The 20,636-nt window shown below is 43.0% G+C and overlaps 1 protein-coding gene across 1 annotated transcript; it reads right to left on the bottom strand.

Annotated features, from left to right (window-relative positions):
- Window positions 1-520: 520 nt before the first annotated feature.
- On the bottom strand, window positions 521-13,033 carry LOC143156641 (heterochromatin-associated protein MENT-like). The gene is made up of 8 exons (XM_076330439.1): window positions 12,981-13,033; window positions 10,873-11,049; window positions 9,684-9,770; window positions 7,928-8,065; window positions 5,847-5,964; window positions 5,115-5,257; window positions 1,802-1,969; window positions 521-922 (listed from the first exon to the last, which is right to left on the bottom strand). Exons 2-8 carry the CDS (start codon window positions 11,038-11,040, stop codon window positions 521-523), a joined length of 1,224 nt encoding a protein of 407 aa, XP_076186554.1. The 5' UTR covers window positions 11,041-11,049; window positions 12,981-13,033.
- Between the last annotated feature and the right edge of the window lie 7,603 nt (window positions 13,034-20,636).

Raw genomic sequence — 20,636 nt, 5'->3', positions numbered from 1 at the left:
TGGAAGGAAGGCAGGGGAATGGCCACAGCCTTGGGTAGGGAGGGTCTGCCTTCATTTGTAATGCAAAGACCTAATCAAGGGCTAAACAGGAGAAGGGTCTAACTGCTGTGGGGTGGGTGTAAGTGCTAAGACCACATCTAAATCAGCGTCTCTAGTCATGAGGGTGAGGAGAGGGCCTGTGTTAGCATACAGTTTTACACAGTGCTGTGAGGGGAAGGGATAGCAATGCCATAACTAATAGTGGTTAGAGGACAGAGCTACCCTTGATGGCGTGGTCTGAATGGCAACCAGGATTGCTCTGTGGATGCAAGGCATCGTGCATTCCTCACTGCCATGGTTGTCCCTTTCGGGGTAGGAGAGAAGCACAGGAGGAGCTGTGCCTCAGGCCCTGGGGTGTGTGGTCTGATGGCGAAAGGGTTTGGGTCCCACTTCCCCCAGTTGCAACAGGAGTTTCAGGTTTTGATATTTGCCTTTGAACTGGCAAGCGTCTCCTGCTTTGCAGGGCAAGGAGTAACTCTGACTAGGGTGAGCAGAGTCTGCCAAAGAAGAGGGTGGTTTGTGATTTGTTGTGTCTGATGAAGAAGAGAAAGGGGTGGTCAGCTTTAAAAGTCATCGTTGGTGTTTTTGATCTCAGCACCAGGACACCTGTGGCAGCTGCTGCCTCAGTACCTTCTTCATTGACCTCCACAAAAACTTTGTGAATAACTTTTGAGATGAAAAGATCCTTCTTCACTGACATCCCTGTGAAATCAGCCTGAACTGGGTCAAAAGCATTTTGTATTCCCATGCTGCTCAAAGTGGATTTAAGGTCATAATTCTCTTCCAGCTTCAACTTAGGCAGGTATAGATCCACTTCAGCTTTCATCATATTGTCTGATTTGGTCCATTCAACCAATTTCTCATACGTCAGCTCTCTTTCCACCTGCCATGAGTTGAGGAAGAAAATAGTTGGAATGCGAAGGACAGAGACAAGACATGCACACACCAGTGTCTTAACGCTCATCAAGAACATGTAAAACAAAGCCCAGCTACCAGCAGTGGGTACAGCTGGAATGTGCGCCATATTCATAGGGCATGAATAGGACTTATACTCCTATTTATTTTATTAAAGGTGGTGAGGTATAGGCCTGAACCCTCAGAGTAGTTAATTTTTTTTTTTTCTGGTGTGAAGAATACTGCTTTTTAACATTATGAGTCACACATTGCAATTAATAGGCACTTGCTATGTGTGTATATGGATAACTTTTCTCTTAGTAGTGGTAAATAAGTGGAACGCATGGGACCTTAGGTACAAATAAAAAGATGATTGCTCTGATCTGTTTAGAATCTGAAACTGATCCTGGTGTGGTCATGAGTAGCTGTTGATACCTTCTGGGTCACGGTAGTCAGCACTTAGAGAAACCTCACCACAAAATATCAGGTGCAAATCCAGACTGCGAATGACATAAAAATGAATTAATACAGCCCTCAGGAGAAGATAACTCTAGGGCATGGTGATTCAGATTTAGTCCTTGCTTTCCTTGTGCTATTCTGGCAATAGAAAAGAGGACACAAAATAGGCTAAGACAGTTGTGTGGACATAGTTTTTAGATGTATCCCTAAGTAAAATACTATGTTTGCAATGTTATCAGATGCCCTGAATCCTAAGCTGAGAAATCATGGTGTTACAGTTTATGAAACAAAGTATGCACGCATCAGAACCTATTCTACCGTGATTTTGAAGCTCGTTCTTCCTCACTCTTTTCATCTGTTTCTGTTACTGTCTCATAGTGTATGTGATACAACAGTAGGTCAGTGTTACCAGCTCCAGACCAGTAGTGTTATCATTGATGTCATCTGGTAGGAGAATGAACATGCTGAGTTCATTTTCCACATATGGCAGCTCAATGATTTTGAATTTCATGGTTGTTTCATGGCTTATCAAAAATGTATCTCTCAGAAACATCATCTGTACTGGTTTAGTCTTGGTCTGTGAAAAAATTCAGACATAAAAAATAAATAGTGTTACTTCATTCCTTAAAATGGATGATAAAGATTACTTGCTTCATTGAACTGAAAGCAAAAATTTGCAAACAAGTACAAGACTCAGCAGCATTTGGATACTCAGTGCTCTTTCCTTTGGACAGTATCACATACGCCCCCTTTTCAAAGTCATTGGGATCTTTACAAAAAATTGGCATAGACACATACATACGGTATCTACCTGCTAACTGAGTCACATGTAATATAGTTCTCATTTTAAAATAAAGGAGTTAGTTTTGATAAGCAAGTAACTACTATAAGTGTTTCATGTTTTCTCCCAAATAGTAAATTTTTGGAGTGAGGACCTTGACTGAGGGGAAATACGTTGACTTTCTTCCCCTGAATGCCATCAGCTCTTTTGCCTATTTTATACTTCCAGGCAACACTGATTATCTCACTTTGCCTCTGAACCATATTTTCTGTGGCCTGTGCTGGCTTTTCCCCTTACCCAAACCATAGAGGACCAGATTACCAAATGAAACTGGATTACCCAATAGTCTTTTGAACTCCTATGCTCTATTATGTTCACAGAGCTTTTACTAATATATCCATGTCCTGGTTTCAGCTGGGATAGAGTTACTTTTCCTCCTAGTAGCTGGCGTAGTGCTGTGTTTTGGATTTAGCATGAGAATAATGTGATAACACACTGATGTTTTATTTGTTGCTAAGCAGTGTTTATACTAAGTCAAGGTCTTTTCAGCTTCCCATGCTCTACTGACTGAGAAGGCTGGAGGTGCACAAGAAGCTGGGAGGGGGCACAGCCGGGACAGCTGACCCAAACTGGCCAAAGGGATATTCCATACCATGTGACGTCATGCTCAGTACATAAACTGGGGGGAGTTGGCCAGGGAGCAGTGATCGCTGCTCGGGAACTGGCTGGGCGTTGGTCAGCGGGTGGTGAGTGGTTGCATCACTTGTTTTTCCTGGGTTTTGTTTCTCTCTCTCTTTTTGTTGTTTTCATTGCAATTTTTTATTATTGTTATTTTATTTTATTTTTATCATTAAACTTCTTATCTTGACCCACGAGTTTTCTCACTTTTACTCTTCCGATTCTCTCCCCCATCCCACCGGGGGGGGAGGGTGAGCGAGCGGCTGTGTGGGGCTTGGTTGCCGACTGGGGTTAAACCACGACAATCCACTCTCTCCTTTACATTTGAGTTACATTTGAGTGCAAAAGTTTATCTGTTTGCAGGCTTTGTATCAGGTACCCTCTGAATTAAACCCTCTCTGCACCAATATGTATTATGTTTACATGGCAAGGTTTTGGTAGCAGGGAGGCTGCAGGGATGGCTTCTGTGAGGAGACATCAGAAGTCACTTCCATGTCAGGCAGAGCCACTTCCAGCCAGCTCCAAGAGGGACCCACCACTGGCCAAAGCTGAGCCAGTCAGTGACGTTGGTAGCGTCTCTGTGGTAACATATTTAAGAAAGGGTAAAAACTGCTGCACAACAGCAGCTGGGAGAGGGGAGTGAGAAAATGTGAGAGAAACAACTCTGCAGACACCAAGGTCAGTGAAGAAGGAGGGGGAGGAGGTGCTCCAGGCACCAGAGCAGAGATTCCCCTGCAGCCTGTGGTGAAGACCATGGTAGTGCAGATATCCACCCTGCAGCCCATCGAGGATCCCATGCTGGAACAGGTGGATGGGCCCTGAAGGAGGCTGCAACCCATGGAGAGCCCATGCTGCAGCATGCTCCTGGCAGGACCTGTGACCCTGTGGAAAGGAGCCCACTCAGGAGCAGGTTTAGTGGCAGGACCTGTGACCCTGTGGGGGACCCACGCTGGAGCAGTCCATTCCTGAAGGACTGCACTCCATGGTAAGAATCCATGCTGGAGCAGTTCTTGAAGAAGCCCTTGGGAAGGACCCACACTGGACATGAAGGACTGTATCCTGTAGGTGGGACCCCACACTGGAGCAGGGAGAAAGTGTGAGGAGGAAGGAGCAGCAGAGACAAAGCATTATGAACTCACCGCAACCCCTGTTCCTCATCCCCCTGCACTGCTTTGGGGGTTAGGTAGAAGAGTTGGAAGTGAAGTTGAGCCTGGGAAGAAGGGAGGGGTGGGGGGAAGGTGTTTTATATTTGGTCTTATTTCTCATTATCCTACTCTGATTAATTGGCAATAAATTAAATAAGTTTCCCTAAGTCGAGTCTGTTTTGCCCATGATGGTAATTGGTAAATGATCTCCCTGTCCTTGTCTTGACCCATGAGTTTTTCATCCTATTTTTCTTCCCCTGTCTTGTTGAGAAGGGGGAGTGATAGAGCAGCTTGGTGGGCAGCTGGCAGCCAGCCAAGGTCAGCCCACCACAACAACCATGTACCATGACGGATCCTAAAACCGCACATGTAGTGTAGTAGGTTTCAGATACACAGTCACATCATTGACACAATCGCTTCCCATTGCCTGGCATACAAAAAAGGTATTTGCATTCGTAATCTGTATCAAACAAGATACGTGCTTCCGTTGACAAATAATTTTGCTTGCCTTTGACACAGTCCAAAAATATGCATGCAGTCAGCTACTGTGAATCACCAGCGCACGATCATTTAAATACTGTTAGCTCAGTAACGTGCCCTCAGTGTATACTGAATACATCATCCTCACGCACTCAGCTAAAATGATGAACCCCCATGAAAATTTCCTCTGAGGTTTTACGCAACACCCAGGGTGCGTGAGGAAAGAGCAGTTTGTTCAGTTTCCTTGAACTCAGAGTATAGACTGTGTCTCAAAAGCAGAAGAGAGACGTAGGTGTGTAAGCATTGCTCTCAAAAGCAACGCAGTCCCTTTTGAAAATGGGACCTTGGTACTTAGGAAGTTTCCTCTTGTCCTTAAGCTACTTAAGCACGGTGTTCTCATGTCTTGATACTGAAGAGCTATTAATTACAGTGAAAATCATATTCTCATGGATATGTGTAAATAAGATAATGATGACTTATTTTCACAATTGCCATTCTCACTGAGTTTATACCATGTGCCCAGCTACGAGTAGTGTTGCAGTGGCATATGAAATGCAGGTGAAATGTTTAGAGGTTTCTTGTTCTTCAGGAATAGACATATCGACATATGACAATAGGCATATAGACAAGGAATTTACCTTGCTCAGTCTGAAGGGCGTCTCAGAAGTATTTTTCTCTAGAAATTTCTTTTCCCAGTTGCCTTTGAAATAAATGGCATTTACTAAGACCAATACAGTGCGAGAATTGAGAGATCCTGCAGGCAGCAGATCCTGGATTTTCCCTTGAAAATCAGACAAATAGGACTGTTATTCCAGTGTGACTGTGTAACTCACCGATTTTAATTGTGCATTCTTTGTGCCTACCTATCTAGCAAAAATGTTTGCATTTGGGAGATTTTTTTTTACTGTACATTTTTCATGGTATACATATGGTAAAAATGGCTTTTGAAGTATCTATCTTTTTTTTGTTAAATATATTTATTACAATTTCGGTAGTAAATGGCGTTGGAAAGTGGGTAAAGTGGGTAAAGTGGAATAGCTTGGATGTTCTGTGAAGTTGCAAGCAGCTGAAGAATGCAGAAGTAACCCCCTCGCTGATCAGAGTGGAGCCACTCAGAATCTACCTGTGCCTCCCTCTGAACAGAAATAACTCAGAAGAGGCTACGGCATGAAGAATCAAGGGAAGGACCCTGTAAGGAGCAGCAGTTAGGTTTGGAGAGAGGCATTCTTCAAGCCATTTAACTGCACTTTGTTCATCACCTCCCCTAAGTTTCCATCTTTTATGGATCCTTGGCTGCAAGAGCAATAAATGCGGAAATACAAATGATTTGAAAGTGAGACAAGAAAAAAAGCCATCAGAGTGGTACTTACTCTCAGTTTCATTTTCAACCCACGAATTGATCAGTGCCCTGGCTTGTTCTGCAGCTGTTTTAAAGTTCACAGCTTGTGGCTTTGCATTGTAATAGCTTGTAGCAAGCTGTAAGAATTTCTGAAAGATAGAATTGGAAAGTATGCTTATTTAGTTAAATTCGAGTTATAAAAATGTTAGAAATAATCACTTCAACAGATTATACAATCTGCTAATACGTAATTGAAGAAAATATATTTTGTTTGAAATGGGATAACCCTTAAAATAAGGTCTGATACATTCTATGCTAAATATTAAGTAAGGACTGATCAAACTTCAGTCTCAAGGAAACTGATACTTCAAATTTTTGTGTTTGAAATCCAAAGTGCAAATTTGTAATTTTTAAATACCCCATGAAGCAAACATTCTTCACAATTTTTTAAAAATTTCTCAAAATGACATTTTATATCATTTAGGTACTTTTTTCCTGCTTTGTGATGCAGCGTTCAGTACAAGAGGGAAGAACAGTCTCATATAAAGTTGAAATAAGGCTTTTAGTTTGCTTCAGGGGCGAGGAACCTGCCAAGAGTTTGTGAGGACAATAGAGGATCAGGTATAAAGGGAATGTTCTGGTAGAATAAAGTCATGGCAGAAAAGCAGAATTAACGTTTGCATTGCTGTCTGCTGTGAAACAGTTCATGGAGATTCCCAGCAGGAAATCCTCTAGGTTCTCTGTAAGCATAGGTACATGAGATTATGGAGAAAATGAGCAACAAGCATTCAGAAGGACAAATTACTAATTACTCAGGAGATCAAAACAAACTCCGAGATCAAAGAACAGTAATCTCATTTAAAACCACCTTCCAAGAAATTGTAAGATGATTAACACAACATCAGTTTTTAAAAAGATTTCAAAGATACAGGTAATTACAAACTCATGAGTCTGTACGGGGTGAATGAATAGAATAGGTCTAGGGGGCATATGGATAAACATGACGTATTGGAGGAGTGTCAACAGCATTTTGTAATAGGAAGTCATAAGTCACAAATCTGTTGGAGTTTTCTGAAGGTGTCAGGAAGCATGTGAGTAAGAAGGTCGAGCCATTACAGTCTATTTGGATTACCAAAAGGCATTTTGTAAGACTTCTCACCAAAGGCTGAGCATCCACGGGACTATAGAGTTAGGTCTTGTTTGTTTAAACGACTGGAAACCAAGAGTAGGAGGAAGTAGTGTTCACAGTGAAGGGTTATTAGTACCACAGGGATATGTGCTGGGATCTGTGCTAAAGTATTTATTCTATAAAATACAGATCTAAATATTTACATTAAAATATATATAGTAAAACATTTATAAATGATCCAGTGAAGGGTACGCTACAGAGGATGATTATTACTGTTCAGGAATGAGGTGTTGAAGCTATAATGGACAGCTACATGAAAAAAATCTGCCCAATAGCGGCCAAAAAGGCAAATACAATTTTAAGAGTTACAAAGAAAGGAGTAGGGAACAAAAGAGAGAATATTAGAATGCCGCTGTATAGAGCTATGGTGTGCCCATTGTCTGAGTTCTCTATGCAGCTCTGGCCTCCCCAGTCTCAGAAATGCTAGAGTATAAAAGATACAGAGACAGGGGACGAGGATGACCAGAGATATGGAGAAGCGTCCTTTAGAGGAAAAATGAACCAATAATGATGCCAACAGCAGGCTCAAAAAACACAGGCACTTCCTACAATATAAAGTTCAGCTGTGGAACTCCTGGTGCTGAGGGCTGTGGTAGATTCAAAAGGCAAATTCATGAAAAAATGGCTTGTCAAGGACTATTAAGTAGACGTGCCCTCTGGTTCACGAAGCCCCTGAGCTGCAGATTGCTTGGTGACCAGATCAGATTCTGGAGAAGCACCACTACACAGCGTGCCTTGTTACCATACGCTTCCTAAACTGTTGACCACTGTTGGAGACAAATGGACCTCTTGTCTGTGGAAGGCTAGCCTTGTATGGCTGTCCTCATGTTCTCACTGAAACCACAGTGCTATCATTTGGGAAATTTTTATCATCTCTGTTGACAATCCCTCTTAATGTCAAAATATTCTTAAGTTCAACTCACGGGCAGTAACGGGTAGGTCTTTTCCTCATATAGTCGGTTGGCACTCTTCAGCAAGAAGGTGCTTCTGGGTTTGTTAATGACAGACAGGAGCTCCTTGAAGCCAGAGTGGATGTTTTCAGCTTGCTTGTGCTCAGGATCCTTGGAAAGAGACACCAATTAATATGGAATATTTTTTTTCTGGCTAAAGTGTTGCACCAGCTGTGGTTATTTAAAATGCCCAGGTTGTTTTAATTAAAAAGGAATTTCAGGGACGGAGCTCTTTTGTGAGTACGTTGCATGTTTGCAGCACTACGTATAACTGGACAAATTGTTTTCTGTCTGTAGGGCGATGATCTGTTTCTGCAGTGCTCTGTAGGCCTTTGGGGACATCAGCTGATGGTGCACCCAGGAAGTTGAATCTCCTCATGTCAGTCATGGTCAGGCCCGATTTTCAGTGTCACAGGGACCCATCAAGGCAGCCTTGTGGCTTTTGAGGAGGTGCTCTGTTCTGACAGACACTAATGTCAGGGCATGGACTTACCAACTATTCAGATTTTCTCTGTTTCACATTAAGTTTGCTGTTGCTGTTTGGATTTTGGAGGAAGCTTGTCCTGGATGTCAATGTTGATGGTTTTAGGGAGCATGAGCTTGCTTGCCAGCTGTTGCCAGCTGTTGCTTTGCTAATGGAGGAATAAGCTGCTACCTGTCAGCTGCTCCCTTCCAGCTGCTTGGGTGCAGTCTCCTCCTCCATGGCATATACCACGCCCAGCACGTGAGACACTCAGAGTCTGTGCCACTGACTCATGGTGACTTGTCATAAGGTTGGTCAAGTGGCATTCCTTGCTCTCGTTTTTTCTCACTCATGCTGAGACATGGGCTGCTAGGAAGGGCACCTGGGAAAGAATTTGGGAGCCAGAGGACACAGGATAGGAGAGGTTGGGTTTTGCAAGGGGATGGGAATAGACTGAAGAGGCAATGGAGGGAGATGTCTGAACGACCAGATTAGGCAGACTTTGCTACAACTCAGAAAGTCAGTGACTTGCTAAAATGAATGTGGATGTAATGATTCATCTTGAAGATTCATCCCCCACCACCTAGGGAGAGAATGATATAAACTCCTACCCCCTTTTATTTCCAGTTTGTCTAATCTAGTTTCTTTGAGCTTTCTTTTAGTTTCTGTGCTAAAGAAACATGGCTTGTTTGAGCTTACAGGCCTTTCGGTGCTTAGGGAGCTCATTTGATGAAAAAGATCTGGGCAGTTCCTCCTGGTGGCAAGTCTCTGGGGAGCTGATGAACAAGGGTGAATCAGCATGCGTTAGCTTAAAGGGGAATTTTGCTTGCCTGATGTGTCCATACATGAAAAAGGTAGAAGGGGGTTTATTGGGAGGGCTGCATTCAGGTGCGAATGCAGTAGTTGTTTTTTTCACTACAGAAAAAAACCCCTGAAGCTGATAAGAGATAGAATTGTCCTAAGCACATTAGGACAATTGATTTGTTGATATTGCCAGAGACCAGCTACAACCAAGTAACACAGTATTAGGGCCAATCAAAACGCTGTTAGTGTCTCAGTTCTGCTTTTGAAGGCCTGAGTTCATGAGTTTTATGGTAACGTTGTCTGCTTGTTCACTTTTTCGCTTTCTATATATAGTTCTTACTGAAGTGAGAAAGTAGATATAGACTGAAGACAAGCAAATGTTAGAAGGCTAAAGCAGTAGTTGTGATGAACTATCCCTTTCTCAGAGATTTTTTTCTCTGAGTTTTTTGTTGTAATAAATACCATCTTTCTTTTCTTTGGTCTCCCCAGAGAAGGCCTTGTTGTCTCAGACGAACCTTCTTCTCCTGCAGTCTGGTTAAAATGAAGAACCTGTGATGATGATAAATGTTCATAAAGACAGCTTGTTTTTTGAAGATAAATGTGCCCAAGGGTTATGTAATTATGTTAATTTTTTATGGTAATTCACCAATCATGCCCAATGAGAGTTAGTCTATTAAAAGTTACTGAGGACAAGACCTTACTCTTGATATAATCTCTACAACTGTATCATTATTATATAGATTTTAGTCACATTAAATGCTTAATAATAGATCAATATTGTGGCTCAAATATGAATTTATTTAGATAAATGGTCAGTTCATGCTTGGCTACATGGAATTTATTTTCAGATCATGACCAAGCACAACAAAGAGCATAGTGCACTTCAGAGTCTTACTACTGGGACAGAAATGTAAAATTACACATTTAATGGGTTTAAGTAAATGCATATAACCTAAAAGAGTACAAGACTGAAAAGTTCCGCTAAAGCGGGCATAAGTGATATCATATTTTCAGTACTAGTATGTCTCCATTATTCGTGGGAGGATTACCTTATTTATGGACTAACTATGTCACAAGCAAAGGTTTTGTACTGCTCCTGTGCGGCCCAGCACGTGTTCAGGAGAGCTTACTAACTTTGGTATGGAGTATGAGAAAGCAGATACACTGCTTCCAGAACCAGCTGGGGTCTAGAAGCAGTGGTTTTATCTCTGGCACTCCTTTTTCTAGATTATCTTAGCTCCGTATTAATTTTGTTAATAAAGCTGTCTCTATATTACTATTTGAGCACTATATCAGGTGAATTATTCTGTTCAAAAGGCAATTAAAATAGAAGGTAGAGTTCCAAGCAAGACCAGCAGTAGTCTCTAATGTCAATAACTTCCCTCTGGCAGACCACTTGCAATGCTCTGGGAACTGTAAGTGTAAGCTAAATGTAGGGGTAGTGCAGAGCAGGGAGATCGTGGAAATGAAGTGGAAGAACAGTGACCTGCAGGACTGCCAGCAGCGTGAGTGGGGTTATTTCTGGTACCCAACATTATGGCAGGTCACTGATCTCCCATGTTGTTCCTTTCTGTTCCCCATAGGCAGAAGAATAATGCAATTTATGGGGGAACCACCTGTAAGGTGATATACTGCTAATGTCAGAGCTTACCTCAGTCATCTGGGTTGCAGTGTCACCTTTTGCACCCAGGTAGACCATGGCGAGAGCAGTTGCAATACTCCAAGGAGAAAAGAAAATGTTTTGGCCTTTGGAAGTTTCATTCAGCTTTTTGTAAAGGTCCAGAGAGAAGCTGTTGGTTGACACGGAGAGAGTCTCCATTGATACAGCCTGAGACAAATGAGTGTCAGAGAGAGGTGATGACTGCTTCTTCACTTCTTTTAAAAAATACAAAGCTGCTAGTTGGAGATTGCCTGCACCCTCTCAAATACAGTGTGAGGGTGTCCCTGTAATGGGTGAAATACTGCATAGAGACCAAGTACAGTCAGCTAGTAGGTCTCTTTTAAGACCTGCATTATTTCTCCCTTCCCCGTCGCTCCTCAATGTCCTAAGCTTTTTTATTTATTCTTCATCAGATGAGCACGATTTTAGGTAGAAATGTTTTCACAGACCAAACTTGTTTCAAAAACCCATTTGCTTAAGTTTCATAGAATTATTCTTCGATTCTGAGGGAGTGAAACAGAATCATTTCTCTCTGTGCTGCTTTGAGCTTTTTCCTATTTCTTTAAATTTCCTATGCTATTATTTTCTGCTGAAAAAGGCATGGTGAATTCATGTGATTCACTACATGTATCTTGAAGGCTACTAGAGATCTGTAGATTTTTATATGTTCTTGGTGTCGGTAAACCCACATTTGGAAGCTGTAGCTGGATTTGTTAATTACTGTTTTTCAAGTAAACTCTTGTATCTTACATACAACCCCAAATAGTTCCTGTTTTAAACAACAAAAAATTTTCCCTGGTTTTCTGCTGGCTTATCAGAACCTGCAGATTTCCCATCCTTGTTCTGCTGCTTTTTCCAAGTATGTTTTTACAGGACAAAACCAAAGCAAACAAAAAAACCAACCCCAGGATTAAACTGATTTTCCATACATGGATCCAGAACAAACCTGTGCTTCTTATTGGCATATTTTAGATTAATCTAATACTGTTGACAAATATTAGGATAAATTCAGAAATTTTCATTGTCTTCACCAGTATAAGGTATACTAAAACATGTATTAAAGTCAGTGTAAGATGGCATCAGGTGAAAGGTTAAGCATTAGATCAACAAAAGCAACTGGACATTTAAATCTATCTTCACCCACAATTTACACGCTTAAATCAAAAACTGCCATCCTCAAAGCCAGCTGCCATACAGTGTTAGAGATGCCTGGACCATCTGGGATCCTCAAGTTTTGATTTCAAAGCTTTCCAGGGCTCCACAACTGCTTTGAAGCATTCTCAGGAGTGCTTCAGAGGTGAGCACCCTGCAGCCTAGCTCATACCTAAGCATTTTTAGGACCTTCAAATCAGGTATCTCTTACTGCTGTGCCTGGAGATGCTGATACTCCCAAAGCATATCTAGGGAACAGGACTGAGCTGAACATTTTTGCCTGAAGAATTTCAAACCGACATCTCCATCTCCTGTTCCCAGAAAGTACCTGAACTGAATCTGCATGGAGCAATCAAGCATTTCTCAGGCTTGAGAGAGAGAACACGTGTGTGTTTCTGTGAGGTTCACTGGTCTACTAGCCACTTTGGTCATCTGGGAAAGGAAAAGTCTGGATGCCTGATCCAGTAGTTATTCGATATTAATAAAGCAGAAGCTTGAACCAATATGCTGCATGCTGAGCATCCAAAACACTGGTCTACAGAGTCATGCTGTCTTGTGTGTTCAATTGCAGGATCAGTAGGAGTGTATTCTCCTACACAGTAGGAGAATATAGGAGACTGTATTCTCTACAGTCCTGCAGCCTGTTCTCAGTCCTCTGATCCTAAATCAACTGGTAGCCTGGTGGTTAAGACACAATTCCTACAGGTGAGGAAACTTTCTGTCCTCCTAGGCTGTGTAGGTTTTGCCCAGCCTGGGCTTGCATTCTGACCACTGTGCCTTGGCACAGGGTTTTCCTAAGGGTTACACTTCATACTAAAAAATGAGCACTTACTTCCCCTGTGTGACTTTTACGCCATCATTTAACCACTCTGTTCCAAAGAATTCAATGTGAATTTTTAAGACTTCCAAAGTAAAGCTAGTTATTTTGATATGAATATTTACAGTACCTGAAATCCTGAGGGAGAGAAGAGTTAAGATGTGTCTTCAGTCAGGATCTGTGGCGATCTGTGAGGCAATGAATACTTTTGGAAATGTAGAAATGTTTGCACCTCCCTTTTCTTCCCTACATCCTCTTCTTGTATTTATGTGAGTGTTCCCTCATTTATTCCTACTTCTCTCTGTCACCGGCTTTCAGAACTTGGAGAGAGAGAGACCTCCTCTATTCAAGGCCATTGTTAGTGGGTGTATGTCCTGAAACGGGAAGGCCAGTACGCCTTTCTCACACAGGTGTCCTCCACAGCCTTGGTGTTTGGCCTGCAAAAATGTAGGAAAAGAATTCAACCATCCTGCGTTGGCAAGGGACATGTTGAAATAATTTTACAGCTTCCTTTTCTTTTTACTCTACAAACTGGGGAACTGAATAGAAAATAAACTCAAAGATATGGCTAAAAGGGAATATTGAAATAAGCTGTTAGTCTCATTCATCTTGTGGTTAAATTTGAGAGGGGGAGGATTTGAATACTTGTGGCCCTCAGGTCACATAAAGCCCTTATTTTGTGATATTTTACATTTTTGCTCTTCTGTTTCAGAAAGCAGATCACAAAGTAAGCTCAGATGGTATTTACACAGTCACCTAAAATAAGTGATTAAATAAGAGTGAACACTGGACTCATTTGAACTGGTGGATGTTGTTTTAAGAGACTGTTGCTCCTAGCAGAGGAGGTGAAGGTGCTTTGGATACCTACAGGTCCTACACTGTACTGAGCTTATTATTCCTCTGTGATGGATTGAGGGAGTTTGGATCATCCACCAAAAGCTGCAGTATTGCTTGGAAGCTTTGCTTGTAAGAATTTCTTTTATTGAAACTGTTTGTTGTTTTGGAGTAGAGAGCCAAAACAGCAGAACATGTAAAATTGGGTATTAGCAAAGGTGTAATACAAAACAGTTGCATGTACACAAACGTTTTACTTTAAACCAGTGTAATTAGCAATTCTGCTCGTTTACTCTGCTCTTATCTGTGTGACTTAGATTAAACTGCATTGATAAATTTCCTTTGCAATCATTATACGTCTTTTCTGCTACGTTTATGGTTAGTTAGGAATGGCCTCTGCCCACTAGTATGACACATGCAGAGTAAACCAATTACCAGCATGCAGTCAACCTATACTGAAAAAGCATCAGTATAAAGAGTACAAGTCCATATTTTGAACTAGAATTACGTTTTTGTGCTTATATTCATTTTGAATCTGACTGGTGTATATGCCATACAAGGTTTCAAGAGTGATATATGTGCCTCTTTTTTTCATGTGTTTTAAGTGCGTGCAGGTTTTGTGCCTGGAATACCCATCTTATTTTCTTGCTTCAGAACTGTATTAGACACTATTATGTTTAGTTATGTGCTTAAGAAATGTTTCTGCTATGTATCTGAAACTGCTGTTGTCTGGTTTTTAGCTAAATGAGTAGGAGAAGAAAAAAGCCCAAACAACAGTTACTGGTAGTACAAGCTACAAAGATTGGCCAAAAATACAGGAAAATGAAGAAAGGGTAGCCAAACTGTGTAGACACTATCTGTGGTATATTCCAGCTGCTGCAAGATCCTGTTTAGTAAGAGAGAGGGAGTTTCAAAGGGTAGCAAATTGGCCAAAGAAGAAGTGTTCTTGGTTTTGTTGTGCCAGGTAGAAACAGTGAGACGAAATTACGAATAGTGAATTGCTGCAACCAGAACGGTAGAAACAAGGTTTCACAGCATCACAACGCCTGACTTGTTGACCTCAAGTGGATTGACCTCTGACAAATGGTTATAAAAAGTATTTTGATAAAAGCAGTCATTTTCCTCTGTCATACTGATGAAGTCATTTTGACCTTTTCTGAAGCCATCTTTCATCCCCACCTTGCTCAGCATGGATGTGAGGTTGTATCTTTCTGCCTGTTTGATTGTCATACTCCCATACCTGTACTCTGTAAATGATCCACTCTGAGTGGACCATCTGGGCATTTCTTGAAGATCAGTTCTCTTTCAGTTACATCTAGTAAAAAGCAGCACAATTTACAATCAGTGCTAGACTAAGTCCAATTACAGATTTTTACTCTGCAGGAAATCCCATTCAGCTATGTCCCCCAGGAAGAAAATGAGACTAAGTATCACATCTGTTGCAATAGAACTCTAAAGGATTGGACTATAAATAACATTTAAAAGGGGTTTTCTTGTTCCTGTTCCTGATGGCAAAATAAAACCTTTAAAAATATGGATGCATTTGCATTTCAGTTCTAAAGCAGGGGTTTTTAATGTGTCCTTGTTTTGAATACTAACACTGCACCAGCACTGTAAACTTTCTTGTCTTTATTATGTGCTGTGTCTGCCATTTCTGCTTGTCATGAGGCCAGTCTACCACAGAGGTGCCAGTGATTATTTTATGAAGCTGAGATTTGCACTCAGAAAAAAGCCCCATCTTTCACTGTAGGATAAACTGAAAGTATGTTAATCTACTGTGTTTTGACAGGCATGGAATCACTAAGTGACAAGCAGTCCATGCTCACAACGTGTTTGTATTGAGGCTTATCTCAGCAGTTTCCTGTAGATACTTCTTTCTTTAGTTTTCAAAGTCCTGGGACCTTTCAAGGAGGAGTTTGTGGACCTGAAGTTACAGATTTTGATGATATGGAACAAACCCAGGGCTTCTTGAAGGCAGTTATTTGGAAATGCAGTCATGTAGCACCTATTACTTGGCTACCTTGGAATATTTTAGAAAGGTGATTAAATAGCATTTTCCCCAGTATGGAAGAATAAAATGGAACTGTCTTTCAAAAGCATCAAGCCACTCTTTGTGGCAGACAGGAGAGAAAGGACAGTGCTCAGGAGAGCCCTTGCTGAGAGGAGCATTGGAACTCCATGACCTGTTCATGGCATAGGAGCTGCTCTGCCCCAGATCTATTTTCTCTTCCCTTCCCCCATACAAGCCTGTTGCCAGCCAGCCTGTCACCTCCAGGAGCCCCCAGGCCTTCTGGAACAACAGCGAGCATGGTTAGCACATTGCACTGGAAATTCAAATTCCCATTGACTTCCTCCCTTGCTATATCCAAGTGTGGCATCCCAACCTAACGGGGAAATAATTGCGAAGCCATGGAAACTAAAAGACTTGCAACTTTTCCTAACTTCCAGCCCTGGCAGATGGCACCTTTCAGATCTCAAAGGCCATTAACAAGTGTGAGGAGTGAAAGTAACTGCAGGGGATGGGGCCCATGTCTGTTGACCTGATTTGTCATCTGAGTAGATTTGCTGCTTGCTAGGAGCACGCATTCAGGATGTTGTAGAGAGGCTACTGAGGCTCATCTGTCCCTCCCCCTGCTGCTCTTCCACGTAGGCACAAATGATACTGCCAGGGGTGAGCTAGGAAGTACGAAGCATGACTACAGGGTTCTGGGGGAAGTGGTCAAGGGCATGGGGCACAGGCAGCGCTCTCCTCAATCCTGCTGGTGAGGTGGACGGGCCAGAGGAGGACTTGACAGATCCTGTGGGTTAACTATTCATTGCACTGCTGTTGTTGGCCGCAGGGATTCAGTTTCTATGGCCATGGGACCTCTCTGAGGGTCACCAGCTGCTTGGAAGAGAAGGGATCCACCTGACTGAACAGGGAGAAGTATCTTTGTCAACAGGCTGGCCAACCTGCTAAGCAGAGCTTTAAACTAGAAATGGATGGGGGAGTGAGTGATTCCTCAACAAAAAAGGAGGTTGTAAATGTGGTAGGCACGCCAAGGACCTGGGGTGATGGGAACAGGAGGGACATAGCAATCAACAAAACAGCTAAAGTGGAGTCACTTCAAGCATAAGCATGTAAAGAATGAAGTGCCTACAGAAAAGCCTTAAGGGAAAACCTCTCAACCCTGTACAGGAGAATCAGCACGCTTAGGTGCCTCTCTGAAATGCCACAACACTAATGCAGGCAGCATGGACAACGAAGAGGAGCAGTTAGAAGTTTGTGTGTGGTTATAGGGCTATTACCTCATTGGGATCATGGAGATATGGTGGGATAGGTCACGTGACTGGAGTGCTGCAGTGGAGGGATACAGGCTTTTCAGGAAGGACAGGCTGGGAAGGCAAGGAGAGGGAGTTGCCCTTTGTGTGAGAGAGCAGCTGGAATGCACAGGGGTCTGCCTTGGCACAGGTTGGGAGCCAGTCGAGAGCTTATGGGTCAAGATCAGTGGGCAGACCAACACAGGTGCTGTTGTAGTGGGTATCTGCTTTAGACTTCTTGATTAGGAAGTAGATGAGGCCTTCTTCAAACGACGGGAAGAAGGCTGGTCCTTATGGGGGACCACCTGATACCTGCTGGAAGAACAATACATTAGGGCTCAAGTGATCTAGGGGTTTTCTAGAGTACATTGATGACAACTTGCTGGCATGAGTGATTAAGGAGCCAACAAGGAATGATGCTCTGCTGGACCTGATGCTGAGAAACAAGGAGGAACTGGTCATGGATGTGGAAGTCAGAAGCAGCCTTGGCTGCAGTGATCATGAGATGATGGAGCTCAGGATCCTAAGAGGAAGGAGCAGGGCAAAAAGCAGGACTACAGCCCTGGATTTCAGGAGATCTTTAGAGATCTGCTTGGAAGAACCCCATAGGTTATGGCCCTGGAGAGAAGAGAAGTCCATGAAAGCTCGTTGATATTCAAGAATCAACTCCTCCAAACTCAAGAATGGTCCATTCTGACAAGTAGGAAATCCAGCAAATGTGGCAGGAGGCCTGCATGGATGAGCAAGGAGTTTCTAACTGAACTCAGACATAAAAAGGAGGTGTATAACATGTGGAAGCAGGGGAGGTCACCCAGGAGTATAGAGTTGCTGTTTGATCTTGCAGAGATAGGGTTAGGAAAGTCAAGGTCAACCTGGTATTGAATCTGGCAAGGGATGTGAAGAGCAGCAGGAAAAGAGTCTACAGGTATAAGACAAAAAGACTAGGGAAAACATGGGCCTGCTGCTGAATAGTGCAGGGGAAATGCTGACAGAGGACACGGAAAAGGCCGAGGTACTCAGTGCCTTCTGTACCTCAGTCTTTACTGGTAAGACTGCACTTCAGGAATGCCTGAGACCAGAGCAAAAAGTCTGGAAAGAGGAAGGCTTACTCTTGGCAGAGGAAGACCAGGTTCAGGAGCATTTAAGCAAATAGAACATATGTAAGTCCATGGGGCCTGATGACTTGTACCCACAAGTGCTGAGGGACCTGGCTGATACTATTGCGAGGCTTCTCTCAATTATCTTTGAAAGGCCATGGTGACTGGAAAAAGTTCCTGAAGACTGGAAGAGGGCAAATGTCACAACTGACTTCAAATGATTCAGGGAACTACAGGCCCGTCAACCTGACCTCAGTCCCTGGGAAGGTGATGGAGAAAATCCTCATGGAAACCATTTCCAAATACATGAAGAACAAGAAGTTGATCGAGAGTAGTCATCATGGATTTATGAAGGGGAAATCATGCTTAACCAACCTGATAGCCTTCTACAATGAGTTAACTAGCTTGATGGATGAGGGGAGAACAGTGGATGTTGTTTACCTTGACTTTAGTACAGCTTTTGACACTGTCTCCCATAACATTCTCATGGGCAAGCTGACAAAGTATGAGTTAGATAAGTGAACCCAGCCAGGCCTAGAGGGTTGTGATCAGTGGCACAAAGTCCAATTGGAGTCAAGTCACTAGTGGTGTACTCCAAGGGTTGATACTGGGGCCAGTACTGTTTAACATCTTCATTAATGACCAGGGTGCTGGGACACAGTGCACCCTCAGCAAGTTTACAGACAATAGAAAACTGGGAGGAGTGGCTGATACACTGGAGGATTGTGCTGCCATTCAGAAGGACCTGGACACAGTGGAGAATTGGGAGGAGAGGAACCTTGTGAAGTTCAACAAGGGGAAATGCAAAGTTCTGCATCTGGGGAGGAATAACCCTAGGCATCAGTACACTGATGGGGACTGACTGGCTGGAAAGCTGGAAAGTAACTCTACAGGGAAGGACCTTGGGGTCCTGGTGGACAACAAGCTGCCCATGAGCCAGCAGTACACCCTCACAGCAAAGAAGACCAACAGCATCGTGGGCTGCCTGAGGGTGAGTGTTGCCAGCAGGTCGAGGGAGGTCCCTCTCTGCTCAGCCCTGATGAGACCATGGCTGGAGTGCTGTGTCCAGTTCTGGGCTCTTCAGTATAAGGAAGATACGGTTTTCCATATCTTCCCTCTGAACAGGGCCACAAAGATGATTAAGGAAGTGGAGCATCTTTCATATGAGGAGGGGCTGAGAGAGTTGGGACTTACAGCCTGGAGAAGAGAAAGCTCAGGGGGATCTTATCTATGTGCATAAATACCTTATGGGATGTAACGAAGAAGAAGGAACCAGACTCTTCTCAGTAGTGCCCAGTGAGGGGACAAGAGGCAATGGGCACAGATTGAAAACATGAAATTCAATCTGAACACAAGAAAACACTTTTTTACTGTGAGGATGGTCAAACACTGGCACAAGGTGCCTGGAGAGGTTGTGTAGTCTCCATTGGTGGAGACAGATATTCAAAACCCAACTGGACATGGTCCTGTGCAACCTGCACTAGCTGACCCTACTTACACAGGGGGTTGGACCAGATGATCTCAAGTGGTCACTTCTAGCCTGAACAATTCTGTGATTCTGTAAGGGTTAGCCTGACTTGAGAGCCAGACACTGGTTACCATGAAACTAATACAGGGAGGCACAAACGAAGCAGCTTCCAGTGTTGCTTGCAGTAGCAGTGTTTCCTCCTGGATGGGTTCGTTTCCTTCTCTTTCACCCCTTACACCTGCATCCCAAGTATGTCTTATACTGGAAGGTGTGCTCTTTGGCATCATCTCCCAAGCAAAGCTGAGACTGGGAGTAGTTTGGTACCAAAACCAGCCTGTTTGACCCTTTGCACCTCTCACCAGCTGGCGGACACGGTGCTGTAGCTCCTCAGAGAGCCTCAGAGGTATTGCTTTGGAGAGCCCTGCAGTGTGGTATGAGTGAGGGGATGCACAAAAATTAGCACGGGAAGACCTTTCATTTGGTTTGGCATGGAACTTTTCCCGCCTCTTTGGGTGACTTTTGCTCTTACATGAAGTGACTCTTCAAACCGGGTACACACAATTTAGGAGTTCCCAGTAATTACTTATTGTTGAATACACACAGCAGAGAGATAGGATTAACATGCTACAAGGCTAAGAATTAACATGCTTACCTCCCTGATGAGTCTGCTGGCCAGGCGTCACTCAGGTGGAGGAGGGCTGGTCTTTGTTGCTCCCTAGAAGAGGCTCAGCCTCAATGTTGCTAATTGTTGTCTTCCAATTCTTCATATTTTTTTTAAATTGAGATTTTATACCTCCTCATGCAAGCGTTTCTCCTCCTGAAGCCTTGCTATGCTGACTATTCCACCCTGGCAATAACTTCTCTGTTTGTGCTTTTGCTTTTCTCATTTTGCATGGCCTTCACTTGTGTGCTTTTCCACACCTAAACAACAAACTTCTTAGTAAAGCTGAGTCAATAGCACACAACTGGGTTGCACCAGCGTGGGTACTGGATGACAGACAGCTGAACCCCGAGCTGAGGGTTACAGGCAAGGGAGGGCACTGATTTTAGAAGCAGCACTTTGTACAAGGAAGAAGATGCGGGTATA

The sequence above is a fragment of the Aptenodytes patagonicus genome, chromosome 2, assembly GCF_965638725.1.
Source record: "Aptenodytes patagonicus chromosome 2, bAptPat1.pri.cur, whole genome shotgun sequence".
Classification (NCBI taxonomy): Eukaryota; Metazoa; Chordata; class Aves; order Sphenisciformes; family Spheniscidae; genus Aptenodytes; species Aptenodytes patagonicus.
The sequence above is the reverse complement of the archived record's forward strand: the minus strand, read 5'-3'. Positions and strand labels throughout refer to the sequence as shown.

Excerpts from the sequence above, each read along its gene's own strand:
- LOC143156641 (XM_076330439.1), bottom strand. The coding sequence starts at position 11,040 with ATGGAGACTCTCTCCGTGTCAACCAACAGCTTCTCTCTGGACCTTTAC. Across the intron at positions 5,965-7,927 it reads AGACCTACCCGTTACTGCCC|AAATTCTTACAGCTTGCTAC; the intron begins GTGAGTTGAACT and ends TCTATCTTTCAG. Across the intron at positions 923-1,801 it reads ACACTACTGGTCTGGAGCTG|GTGGAAAGAGAGCTGACGTA; the intron begins GTAACACTGACC and ends AACTCATGGCAG.